Source organism: Nipponia nippon, unplaced genomic scaffold (assembly GCF_047370975.1).
Source record: "Nipponia nippon isolate SJK-2023a ecotype South Korea unplaced genomic scaffold, ASM4737097v1 scaffold_21, whole genome shotgun sequence".
Classification (NCBI taxonomy): domain Eukaryota; kingdom Metazoa; phylum Chordata; class Aves; order Pelecaniformes; family Threskiornithidae; genus Nipponia; species Nipponia nippon.
In genome coordinates, this window is record NW_028262338.1 from 8107485 (window position 1) to 8120066 (window position 12582).

Below are 12582 nucleotides of genomic sequence, written 5' to 3' on the forward strand. Positions count from 1 at the left end.
TTACTTCCATTTTTTTCAATCTGTAATTCAATTTCACATTAAAAGACTTTCCTCAATATACATCTAAGATCTGTTGATCCCAAGCTACACAAAAGATTTTTCTTAAACGATACAGCAGGTCTTCGACTCATAAAGCACAGCCTAGGTCACGATCTGGGGTAAGTTCTTATCGACAGTGTCTTTAACCCTGTGGGGCTGCCATGCAGTGAGTCAAGAATGAAAAAATAGGAGCTCCAGCAAATGAAGCCCTACATAAGGGTGTAAAGCAATGAGAGGCTATTACTTGCCCCTCCCATTTGCTCTTCTCTTGCAATTAAGTGAAATTCATGCCGTATCAAGTGGTACTTGTTTCCTAAGCAACTTATCGGACTCAGTTTCTGTACGATACTGATCATTTCATATTTTCTAAGGGCCAAGAGCAGTATAATTGGCAGGTCATACACTATTGCTTTTGTTGATGGCTTTACCGCTTTGGATTCTTTCAGGTATACAGTAGTTGAAGCTAATATGAACCTGCAAATCCCAGAAGATTGTCGCTATGCAAAAGTGAATTCCATTGCCCATGAAAAGCAGAATCAAGGTACACTTGCATGAATATTTTTTTCTGTGTGTGTGGTGTAACAGCCGTCTTTATGCTGACAGGCTGATTGCTAATGGGATGGTGTGTGGTGCATGGACTGTGACATACTAGATCTGAAGACCGAAAATGACAAGTGAAACCAAGATAAAGTATATTGAAATTTTGTTCAGGAAATTTCTGCGAGGGTTGACTATGTTTTGGTTTATTTTACATGAATTTATAGCTTTACAGGAGTTGGAAATGGAAATAATGTATCAATATAAATTATTACGAACGTTCTTCAGTAAATTAGAGAATAAAATCTTCTCTGATACATGGAAACAACTCTCATCTGAGTGTTTCTGATACTACTGCATCTTACCCAAATGCTCAAAAACTCAGGAAACATCACTTTCATAGAAGTGTATTCATACCAGCCTGTTGAGGTGCAGTGAAAAGGATTTTTTTTTTTTTAAGTGGGGTTTTGCCCTTGTTACTCATATTGCTTGTGATACAGGACTACTGTTCTTGGGCTAGCATAAATCAGCATCTCTTCTGTCTCTATTGACTGGAGTGATTGGATCACTTGAGAACCTATCTTGAAATCCTTACTCCATCTGAAAGTTTATTTTGCATAAGCTATACGTTTACAGCAAACTATTTGAAAACCACTTTAGAGCAGTTCTCAGTACATGGCCTGGGATATTGCTTGTGGTGACAGAAATATACTGCTACAGCCAAGGGTTGACAGGACAAGCCAAGTACGATGTTGCTTATAGCCCGTTTCTTGCCTAGTGTCACATGCTGGTCAGCAAGGACTGTGGGCCATTAGAGTGTTTCAGTTTTGGGGGATGTTCTTTTGCACTCCTCGAACTTGAAAGCCAAGAATCAAAATAATCTGCAATTGGCATTTAAAATATGACCGTCTTTGCTGGCTTCTCTGCAAGATTATAGTACTTGTCATCTAATTGAGGTATTTTTAGAGCTAGAAGTATCATATCCAGCCAGAAGCATCATAACCAAACCAGGTTCTTTCCCCATTGTAAGACACCCAAAATCTTAGGCAGGAATCCTTAAACATGTTACGTGAACAGTTCTCTATCTTGCCGATACTGGTGTTCACGCCAGTTATTTCCTCTCCTTTTCAATCACACACACAGATGCAAGTGAGAAAAAGGGGAACGATTTCTTTGACAAGTCCTTTAAAATAAATGGGAGATTTTGAAGGTGCTGAGAAATTTTGAATGACAGAGATAGACCAGAGCCCTGTGGTCAGAGAAAAACTGGTACTGTCAAAAGTGCATAGCAAAGCATGAAACCATTTGCAAAAGGAAAAGCATTGCGTGACTTTGTACTCCGTGTCAGTATGTAACGATGGCACGTCTATCGCACAGACTCGTTTGGGCACCCAGCGCCTGGAACGGTGGTAAGGGAGCGTTAGTGGCATAGCCCCACTTAAGACAGCGGTGCATTTACAGCTAGCAAAACCAGTGAGTTACGCAGATCATCCCAAGCGTGGCTCAACAGAGCCTTTATACTTCCAAAACCCAAAGATATACGCTAATTTTTCATGCATAATGCACCATGATGTCCATATGTATTGGTTTGAGATATGTTCCAGTCCAAGAATGCTGGAACGGCCAGGCTGAGAGCAGGTTTCACTACACGTGGCACGGTGGTACTCGGGGCCCAGAACGAGCGTTCCCTGGTTATTAGTGCATGCACCGGATCAGAGAACAAATGCTAGGTATATTGGCATCGCTTGAATTCTTTGGATGTACTGTTCTAACATTCCCGTGGAAATTCGGTACTTTTCTGCTCCTGATTTTATGTTGATGTGTAAACCAAAAATTCCTGTCAGTCCAGCACCAGCCTTCAGCCTCAGGCTCTTGATATCTGGTTCACATTCAGACGTGGTGAAGGAGACATGGCTATGGTGTAACGGTAACTAACAGCAGGGACTGGGGCAGAAATCAGGAGTGTCGGCGTAGTCCCAAGCGGGCACTTGCAGGTGAGTTTCACAGTGCAGGATTCTGTTTTACCTCGAGACCTCCTTGTCATATGATTGCAGGAGGAGGAAAAAAAGTGCCTGTTATACTTCTAAAGTAAAAATGATTCACTGCGCAGTGTACCCACCATCTTCCTCTCAGGGCTGTATTTCAAGAGCCTTGGCAGGGAAGCAGGCGAGCTGTGCGAGCACAGAAACCTCCGCCGGTGAAGAGGGAGGGAGAGTGGCTCTGTAACATCAGCCACGGAGCAGAAAGCCGACAAATGGCGGGGCTGTGATTTTCACAAATGCTTAAACGTTCTCTAACTTAGTTGTTTGGGTTCGGGGTTATTTCTTTTGAATACACAAATGAGACTTTTTTAAATTTATCGCAGGCACAAAATCTTGTCCGTCTCATCTGGAAGAGTGTATTTTCTCCCTCTCTGTAATTCCGATTGTTACAAATGGGAGAAGGTGGTGAAAATGCGTCTTGGTGAATTCCCCCCAGCCCCCAAAAGGATGTCCTTTTTTTTTTTTCTGGAAGCAGACCCCACGCAGATAGACACTTACTTGATGGCGAAGGCGGAGCGTGGTGCCTGCAGGCGCTGACCGGGGCGAGGGGCAGGGGCTGGCCGGGCCGGGGGAGCGGCTCCCCGCCGGGGGGGCCCGCGGCGCCCGGCGGGGGCTTCCCCGCTCCTGGGCGCCCCAGCCGCGGCAGCTGCCGGTCCGCGGTAAATGGCTGCCTGCCTCCCCGCTGCCGGCTGTTTGGCGGCTTTGCCGGTGGGTGTTAGCAGCCCCGCCGCCTCCCGCGGGCAGCGCGCCCCTCTCCGCCCCGCCGCTCCCCCAGGTGAGGCCGCATCCCGTCGCCTCCCCGTCCGCCCCCGCCTCGGCCCTTCCCGGGGAGCCGCCTCCGCCGCCTCCTCTCCGGGCGGCCGCCCCCGGCCCTGCACCCCGCCCGGGGCAGGGTGCGTCTGCTGGGGCTGGGGCTGGGGCCGCGCACGCCCCGGCACCCCCGGCCTCAGGGGCGGCTGCCTCCGCTTCCCGCGCAGCGCGGGCGGCCCGGCCGGGGGCGGCGGGGCAGGGAGCGGGGGGCGGCGGGGCGGGTAGGGAGCTGCGGGCGCCTCAGCCCTGGGCGTGCGGGACCGAGCCGAGCCGTGCCGTGCCGTGCCGGCAGCCAGCGGGCTCTGCAGCCCGCCTCGCTCTCCGCGCGACACCCTCGCCCTTCTCCCCCCCCCCCCCCCCCTTTTTTTTTTTTTTTTTTTAACTCCCCCACCCGCCTGCAGCGAGTTAAATATTTCTTTTGTTAATTGACGCCCCAAGTGTTCCCAACCCCTTCCCCGCGCAGCCCGGGCCGGCCGAGGACGTGTGCACGCCCAGATCCGCTCGGTGAGGCAGCACAGCTCCGCGGGGCCGAGCGGGTATGTGCGTGAGGGGGAGGAGGTGGAGGTGTAAAAGGAGCTACAAGCACAAGGCAGATTTGCGAGGAATAATTTAACTCCGGTCTTTGTTGGTTTTCGGTTTTGTTTTGGTTTTTTCCTTTTTTTCTCCTTCCTTCTAGCTCCCCTTTCTATCTCTTTTCTGCTCAGGATTTAAATGCCACTCGAAGCATCCCTAAATCAGCTTTCCGCTCGTCTCCGGTTCCTTCCGAGGCATTAACTGGATCACACGCTGCATCTGAAGAGCTCGGGTGTTTTACCCACGAAGGTAGGTGGGCTTGTGAGCCTGCACGGGGTCCGATGGTGGCCGAGAGCTTGGCTGCCCCTCGGGCTGCTGCCTCCCGTCCCCTCCCTGCCCCGGCCCCGCTTGGCGCTACCTGGGGCGCTCGCCGCCGGGCTGCGGGGCGCGGGCGGTGCGGTGCCGGGCCCGGCCGGGAGCGGGGCTCCGCGCCCCAGGCGGCCCGTGGGAGCCGGCGGCGACCCCCTCCCTCCCCGGCGGCTCGGCCCTGAACGCAGCCTGGCCGCGCAGTGAGGAAGGAAACAGCCTAATCCCCTCTTACAAGAAACTGTTCGTCATCGGTTTTTTCTTTTTTTTCTTTTTTTTTTTTTTTTTTTTTTTTTTTTCGCGTGAGAAATACTGTAGGCGCCCAGCTCCCCTCCTCCCCCTGCCCGCCCCCGCTGCAAGCTCCGGCCCCTTTGCCCGCACCTCCTCTCGCTTCAGGCGCCTCTTCCCAGGGACCAAAAAGTTAAGCTGCCCCCTTTCTCCCCCACCTGCCCCGGGCACCCTACGTGGGCTGCGCATTCCCCTTTTTAACCTGTTCCCCCTCTGGCTGATCCCAGCCCGTCCAGCCCCCCCTTTAAACCAGGTGGCAAAGCCGCTGCACCCTGCAACTCCTGAAACTTCTCTCCTTGCTGTGATTTATATTCTGTAACAAAAAGGATAACAAAAATATACTCGATCCTCCTGTGGATGACTTTTTTTTTTTTTTTTTTAAAATAATGCATTTCCTTCTTCCCCTTTAATTTTTTTTTTTTTTTTTGGCAAGGAAATTTGCTCCATCTCCAGCAGCAACCACTGCTCCTTTTGATGTTGTGGTACGCCGTGCGCATGCGCTTCACATTAGAATTACTGCACTGGCCAGAATAAGTTGGATCTCTTCTTCTCTTCACTGAAACCCTAAATCATATCAAAAGCTAAAGGGATGCTGAGAGTCCGGAAAAAGGGTTACTGTGGGATTTGGTCATTCCCTTTGATAATAGCCGTGGTGTGCGCGCAGAGGTAAGCGATGAAGTTATCTCTTTTGCTTTACTTTGAATCGCACTGCATGCTGCTGCCGAGAGGAACGTACGGCTTGGGTCTGAGAAATAAGAAATGACACGGTGTTGTTCTTTCTTTTTCTTCAGTGTCAATGACCCTAGTAACATGTCACTGGTAAAAGAGACGGTGGATAGACTGCTGAAGGGCTATGACATTCGCTTGAGGCCAGATTTTGGAGGTAATTTGACTGCTTTTGAATAGGAGGGCTCACACGCCGGGGCTGCGTACCTTCGGTGTGCGTGGTTTTTAAACCTGGTGTGGGTGCTGTTGCTTTGGGGGGGGGCTGCCATTTTCTCAAGCTGATCCAAAGTTAAGCCCATTGTTACCCGATTTTCTTAGCACAGGATGCTCTTAATGCGATCACTTGGATCTCCTGCGTATTTGTAATCGGTCCCTCGTTTTGCATGTGTGCCGACCCTTTATTAACCTGTAATTAGACGCTTGTTTAACTGGTTTTCTCGAGATGCAAATCTCTGAAGTTTACCCAGCGTTTGTTCCTCGCAGCCTAATGTGCCTGTGATCACAGTTACTATTTTTGCGTACAAGATGTGCCGTGAGCTGATACAGAGATGTCGTTTAACCCCTGCGCGCTCCCGCCTCCGACCAGTTTGTGTCTTTCGGCCGCGGGGGCCCCTCGCCCCGCGCTCGCCGGCCCCCGGGCCGCCCGCTCCGCCACGCCGCGGGGCCGAGGGCGGCCAGGCGGGCGGCGGGGAGCGGGGGACCCCCGCGGAGGGCCGGGCCGGGGCCTCACCGCGGCAGAGCGAGCCCGGGGCCGGCGGGGACGCTTTTTGCCTTCCCCGCGTCCCCGGCTCGGCTCAAACCTCGCTGCGCTGCCGCGCCCGCGGGCACGGACGGGTCCGGTTCTGGGCGGTCACGCTGCGGCCCCTCTGCTTGGTTTGCAGGTCCCCCCGTGGCCGTCGGCATGAACATAGACATCGCCAGCATAGATATGGTCTCGGAAGTCAACATGGTGAGTACCGGGGGCTCGCGGCCGGTCGCTCTCTGAGGGGGGCGGCTGTCGCCTCGCCGCCCCTGCCGAGGCGGAGCGGGTCCCGCCGCGGCCCTCCTGCCCCGCAGCGCCGCCGGGGCGGGGCGCGCCGCCTGCTGGAGGGCGGGGCGGGGCGGGCGGGGGGCCCCGCTTGCCCCCGCCGCGGCGGAGCCGGGGGAGGGAGCGCCCGCCCGGGGCACGGCCGGCGCCCGCCGCGCCGCTCCCGAGGCTCCCGCCGCGCCGCTCCCGAGGCTGCCGCCGCGCCGCCCGGCCTGCCGCGAGCAACGGCGCCCCCTGCCGGCCGCGCGCCCGCACCGCACCGCGCCCCGCCGCAGGCCGGGTCCCGCCGGCCGGGTCCCGCCGGGCGGCCTGCGCTCGGCCCTCCCCGCTCAGCTGCGGCGGCAGAAAACCGTTTGCCGGTTTGTTTGAGCGCTGCGCTTCCGAGGGGGGGGGGGGGGAAGGGGGGAAAGCGGTTTTTACTTCTGTGTATATCTAGAGCTCACCGGTTTTTTTTTGTAGCCCGACACTATTTTGGATGGTCATGGCTGAGTCAATGGTTTTACAAGTTTAATTTTCCAGGACGTTTGTCTCTCTCATCTGAATAGTTTGAACTGACTGTGCTCAAATGCTGAATATTCATAGCGTAATAACGCTTCCTGTGTTTTGCTTTCATTACCTGGGAGACTAATGAAGTGTGGAGAAAATTGGAGAAGCCTTAGATTCATACTGTAGAAGAAGCTGTTCTTGGCCTAGACTAAACTTTTCTCACATTTACTTTTCTTATTTGGAAATGTTTGGGGTCAACTTTTGAAGTTTTTTATCTTACCGTCTTACTTGCTTAAGGACACAGAATTTGGCCTAACACTCTTTGGGGTTTATACAAGAAGGACAAAATAAAGACACTGAAGCATGGTAGCAGCAACTGATACAAAATAAATGTGTTTCTGTGAAATATTTGTTCATAGTGATAGTTTGTTGTTTGAAACAAACTTTCTGTTATCTTGAAGAAGTTGTAAGGAAACATCTTTCTAAGTACAAATGTGATTTTAGGAATACTGCTGTAGCTGTAACGATGCGTTTGAAAATAATATTTTGAAAGTTATCAGTTGTAATATCATTCTACTACTACAATATTTTGTTTTACTTCTCAGCAGCGTGTTTGGGTTCTCAGACATCTTGCACTGAATGAAGTGGCAAACACTTGTTCTCAAACTGGATGCACTGGTGATGTACAGGAATTTTTTTTCATCATGTAAAATGTAGCCCTTGGCCTAGTTTGAGGATGACATGGCTGGGCTCGGGGGGTCTTGATGACAGAGAGCTTGATATTGCTCTCTTCCAAGATACCAGGAAGACTGAATAATTTCGCCTTGAGCAACATTACTTGTGAAATATTTCGAAGTGCCTAAAGTGGGGTTCCAAACTTTGTTTCACTAAACTTGTAATTTAGTATTCTGCCTTCAGGAGCTTTTAGTGCAAAGAAAGAAAATGGCATTGTGTTTCAAACCACTTGCTCTTCATTCATAGTTCAAGAACTATGGGTAGGAGAGAGATGGACGTACAGCGTTATTTCTTAGACAGCCATGAGCAGCGTGGGAATGATGAGGGTTTTCTTGATGGACCTGGGATCTACTAGGTCAGTGGTATATCCTCACATCTCTTCAAAACCAGAAGGCAGTGCCAAATGTTTTCTTTTCTTGTGAAAAGATTATAAACTTCTTCGCTCCTTTCAATGATTTCTAGAAATTTGGTCTCCAATTAAAGGTGATAGCATATCAGAATACTGTGATCTGACACTTACAGACTAACTATAAAACTGAGTAGTATTTTTAGTATTCTGTAGTCGGTTTATTGTGTTTCTATAAGGAAATGTTTGACCTTTGTGAGAAAAGTCTTTTCAGACTATCTGCAGAACTCGGGGGTGGGGGTGGGGGTGGGGTGGTGTATAGGCAATTTTGTCCCACACATTTGCCTAAAGCAGTTAAGTTTTGGGCTTATTTTACTCTAAGAAGCTGCCTATTTCTTAAAAACGAGGGATTCATTTTACATGGGTTTTTTTTCACTTACAGTTTCAGAAGAGATTCCAAACCAAGATTATTTTCTTAATCTGCTTAACTGCAAAACGTAACAGTTCATTTTACAATGATCTGTATAGCATAACAAGTACTAATGTACCCTGGTGGGCCTGAAATAAATGAGAAGCAACACATGCAAGCAGACAACCACGTATTTAGTATACAAGGCCTTAACCTTCTCCTTGCAAAGTCACCGGAATTTGGGGTAGAAACCAGGAGGGAATACCATCTGATGCTAGCTGAAGCCTTCTGAGATAATGAGACACACAGAATCTTTTGGATTTATGGACCTATTTTCTGAGCCATGGGCTTGCTGTTCCTTTGCCGGTAGTCATGGCAAACACCGCTGACCTGAGATAAAGGCAAATCATTGCCTGGGGTCATGCGTTAACGTTAATGGGGTCAAAGGTTTGCTTTGGGAGGAAGGCTAAACAATGATAGTTACTTACTTGAGATCGTTTCTGTTAATTCCAATGTCAACTTACTTCAAAATTACCATCGTTACATCCAGTCTTGAACATGTTCTATCTGCCATATGCATTTGTGGTGCTCTGCAGGCAGGAGCCTTGTCTCCAGTGTCATGAAGTACATCATAAAGTTTTTACTGGGTTGAGCAGGACAATTCAGAGTCGCCGTTTTAGAAAATAAATGTGTGTTCAGGGTGTTCACAAATATTATTGTTGACTCCGAATTCTTAAAGAGGTGATAAATACTTCACATCATAACAAACTCATAGTGTAACAGGCTTTCCAGCTGCCTTCCAAATATTTCTTGTATGCAACAGAGTTGACACTGTAAGCTTTTTAACCTCTGGTAGTCAGAAACTTAAACTGGCGTACATCTTAGCTTTCAAAAAATGGTTTCCAAGTACTGCTACTTGTGAACATAATTCTTGCCAGCTCTGGGGAGTGCACTGAATGCACATGAGAAAAGTGAGAGCTTCAGGCTTATGTGCTTGTTGACAAGTGTTGTGAATATTTGGACTAATTTTTTTGTATTTTGCAAATATTATATACATCGGGTAATGATTTTATGAAGTACAATAATGATTGTAGCTAATTCCACTCACCTCTCTGGACCAGGCCCCGCAGTGTTGTTGAGTGTATGCTTTATGCTAGCTATACTGCAGATTTTCTTAAGGTTTCTCTTATTCAGGTAACAATGGAAAACAAACACGGAGAGGTGGGAGAGCTACTAAAATGGTTTTCCTGGGCTAATGAATTTGATCTTACATAAGATTAGCTGTATTGCAGTGAGTCTAATGCAGTGTTCTCAAGATAGTTTCCAGGTGTTTCTTAGTGTACTTGAATTTTTTTCTTAGCTTCCTTTTCTTTAATACTAACCAATCATTGTACAAATAATATCTCCAGAGAGCTTAACAGTCTTTTTTTTCTTTTCTTTTTTTTTTTTAATAAGCAGTGCTAGCTGGGATGTCACGCTTCCCCATTTTCATCTCTTTAGTTAATTATTGGAGTAGACCCCCTGACAGCACAGCAACTAAGACTGATCTCCATTCTAATTTTCCCCCCTTTCCTCCCAACAGTTCCCTCATAAACTGTTTTAAAAAATTGGTAGGGGTGCATTAAGAAGTACAGAAATAAATTTTCTTCCCTAGACACCACTGAAGATTCTGCATAACATGTTGTGCATTTGATCTGTCTAGATAAGACACGAGGATTTCTATGGATAATGTTGGTCATGTGGTGGTTTTCAGTGTCTTGGCTTATTCCCTATTAAATAGGTCAACATTGTCTTTCTTTTTACTCTTTTTTTTTTTTTTTCTTTCTTTTTTTTCCCCTTCCTTGGTCTGTGGCTATTCTGGGATTCTAGTACAGGATGTCTTGAAATGAGAGAGAAATGCTCCATGGATATATTTTTTTACCCAGGAAATATACACTTTTTGAGGTAACGGGTTGTATATTTAATTAAATATACCTACTCATACTGTGGGTCATTGGGGCTCTGCAGAGAGGAATCTGAACAGTTTATTTCATTTGAAATATTTGCTTGCTTGTCACTGTACAGATTCTGGCGTGTGGACTCAGTATGTGTACCTGGAGTTAAATAGATGTAATAGATGGGTTTGTCTTAGTGGGAGCCATTAGGGTTGATTGAGTGCATAATCCTTCCATCGAGTGCGAGCTGGAGAAACAAAGGAGCTGTTGTCATCTATCAGGGAAAGGTTTACTTACTAGTGTGTGCCTAGTTTTGTACAACAGAACCTAATAACTTCAAAGCTCAAAAAAAAAAAAAGAACCTTTTTTTATGTTCTATTTCACTTCTGTAGTCAAGATATGCCAAAGTTGCATAAAATAATAAGTCTAGTGCTCATAGATCAGAATATTCTCAGTCTAAAAAAGTACAGGCACAGCTGTAATTTGCTGATAGACCTCTGACTTTCAGTTGCTTTTGATAATAGAGACCCACTACTTGTTTTCTTAAAATCTCTCATGTTTTCTTGAGGTATTTTCAGTAGGGGACATTAACAAAGCTCAAGAGACGTTGGTTTAGATTATAAAAACAACGGGAACTGTGTGGCTACCTCTCAAATAGCAGCAATTATCTTTATGCGAGAAAAGAGAAGAGATGGCTTGTGATATAAAAAGAAATGGGGGTTAAGTGGTAAGGAAGTAGGGTGGAGCTGTTCTGAACTAGAAGACTCAGGGGAGAAGTCCTGGTAAAATGGGGGGGGGGGGGGGGGGAAGAAGAGAAAGAAAATTGTAAATCAGGAAAAAGTGTCCTATATACACTGGTACAGAAAGAGGTGAGGAAAATGGTTCCTGTCAGCAATATCTTCTTTTGTCGATCCATTCTAGTTGTACATGTTGGTGTACGTGATCCAGAGAGAATAATGAGAGGACAGGACTGCAAACGCATTGAAAAGGAAATACTAGAAATATTGGGAAAACGTTGCTTCCCTAATCCTAAATATTTCCTGCTGCTAGAGACTGTTGGTTTTATTATTTGTCCCGTGTCACAGATGCATATGCTTCTTCACGCAGAATTGCGTTTCTCAGCAGACAGTTAGAATTTGGCTCTCGCCAAATTACTGTGCTTGTACGCTGCTGACTCAGACTGAAGCATCTACAGGGAGTCTTGTGAACGCAGCGCAGGCGATGTGTATCTTGGAAGTGAGAACCTCTTTTACTGAAAGCCCTCTTTCACCTGTTCCTTCAGTTACGGTCTGGGGTAACATCACAAGACCTTTATTTTTGAACCGGAGTGAGTTACATGAGTATGGATTTCTGTTTCTTGTTACTATGTGTCTCTAATTCATGCATTTTCCTTTCTTAGCCTCACAGTATGTAAAAGTAAGTAAGAGCTCCTGCGTTCAAGTAAAACGTTCATTCTTGGGGACCAGAGCGAGCGTTGCTATTGGTACACTGCATGTGGATTGAAGTTTTCATGTTGGTTTTGCTAGACTGTGTCTCGCCACAGTATGAAATGATTGTTCTTAGCACATATATGCAGGAATGTAGTGAATTTGTAACTACTTCTATGACCCAGTTCAGAAGCAATAATGTATTATATATATGTATTATGTGTATTTATATTATATATATCTAGAAGCATGACAAAATTCTTGTTTCTTTTTAAGGTCAATGTAAATGGTTTGTTAATTGGATGGCATTTTCGGTCTGCTACAGTGTTGCAAAACTTTGATCAGTAGAAAATCTCATTTCATTGGTGGTGGTGATTTTTCAAAGTGATCGCTCACTTCGGCAGACGAGGGGATGGTTCTCGGTAATTTCAAGAGATTGCCTGGGTGGTGATTTGTACAACTGAATTAATAATTATTGCCTTCTTGTTTTTAGAAAGCCTTGACCTATAAATATTTAAGTAATTTGGCTCCTGCCATAGAAGAAAAGATATGTTTAATAAGTTTTATGGGCAGTGTCTTGGTGCTAAAGCGTGGGAATGAACATGAAGTGTACTTTGTTAGCTCCTGCTATAGGCTGCTTTATTTCATAACTTCTCTATTGAAAATCTTTCTAGATGAGCCATGTGATAGAATAAAAGATTTTTATGTTGTGCTCTACAAACTTGTAACAAGTTTAAGCTGTTCCAATGGTCATATCTGTGTCTCTAAAGTCTGTCAGTTCACCATGACTAAATGCTTATTATTCCTCCCTCCCTTTTTTATCTTCGTATCCCGTGCAGCCCTCTGCAAGGCTCACAGTAGAGTCTTTAGTATTCAGCCGTGTTGAAGTACAGTCTT

At 46.9% G+C, this 12582-nt stretch overlaps 1 protein-coding gene across 7 annotated transcripts in view; it reads left to right on the top strand.

The window, feature by feature from the left end:
* Positions 1-485: 485 nt before the first annotated feature.
* Positions 486-12582, top strand: part of GABRB2 (gamma-aminobutyric acid type A receptor subunit beta2) — a 175277-nt gene continuing 163180 nt past the window's right edge. Inside the window, exons 1-5 of one of the 7 annotated variants that reach the window (XM_087760067.1) lie at positions 486-580; positions 4133-4250; positions 5029-5261; positions 5387-5478; positions 6203-6270. In XM_087760067.1, the coding sequence (XP_087616193.1) occupies positions 5185-5261; positions 5387-5478; positions 6203-6270 (237 nt within the window). In that variant the 5' untranslated portion in view covers positions 486-580; positions 4133-4250; positions 5029-5184. Of the gene's footprint in view, positions 581-3240; positions 3394-3492; positions 3512-3800; positions 3965-3993; positions 4251-5028; positions 5262-5386; positions 5479-6202; positions 6271-12582 lie in introns of those variants that run through there. The other 6 variants (XM_087760063.1, XM_087760068.1, XM_087760065.1 and 3 more) reach the window with 6 other exon arrangements.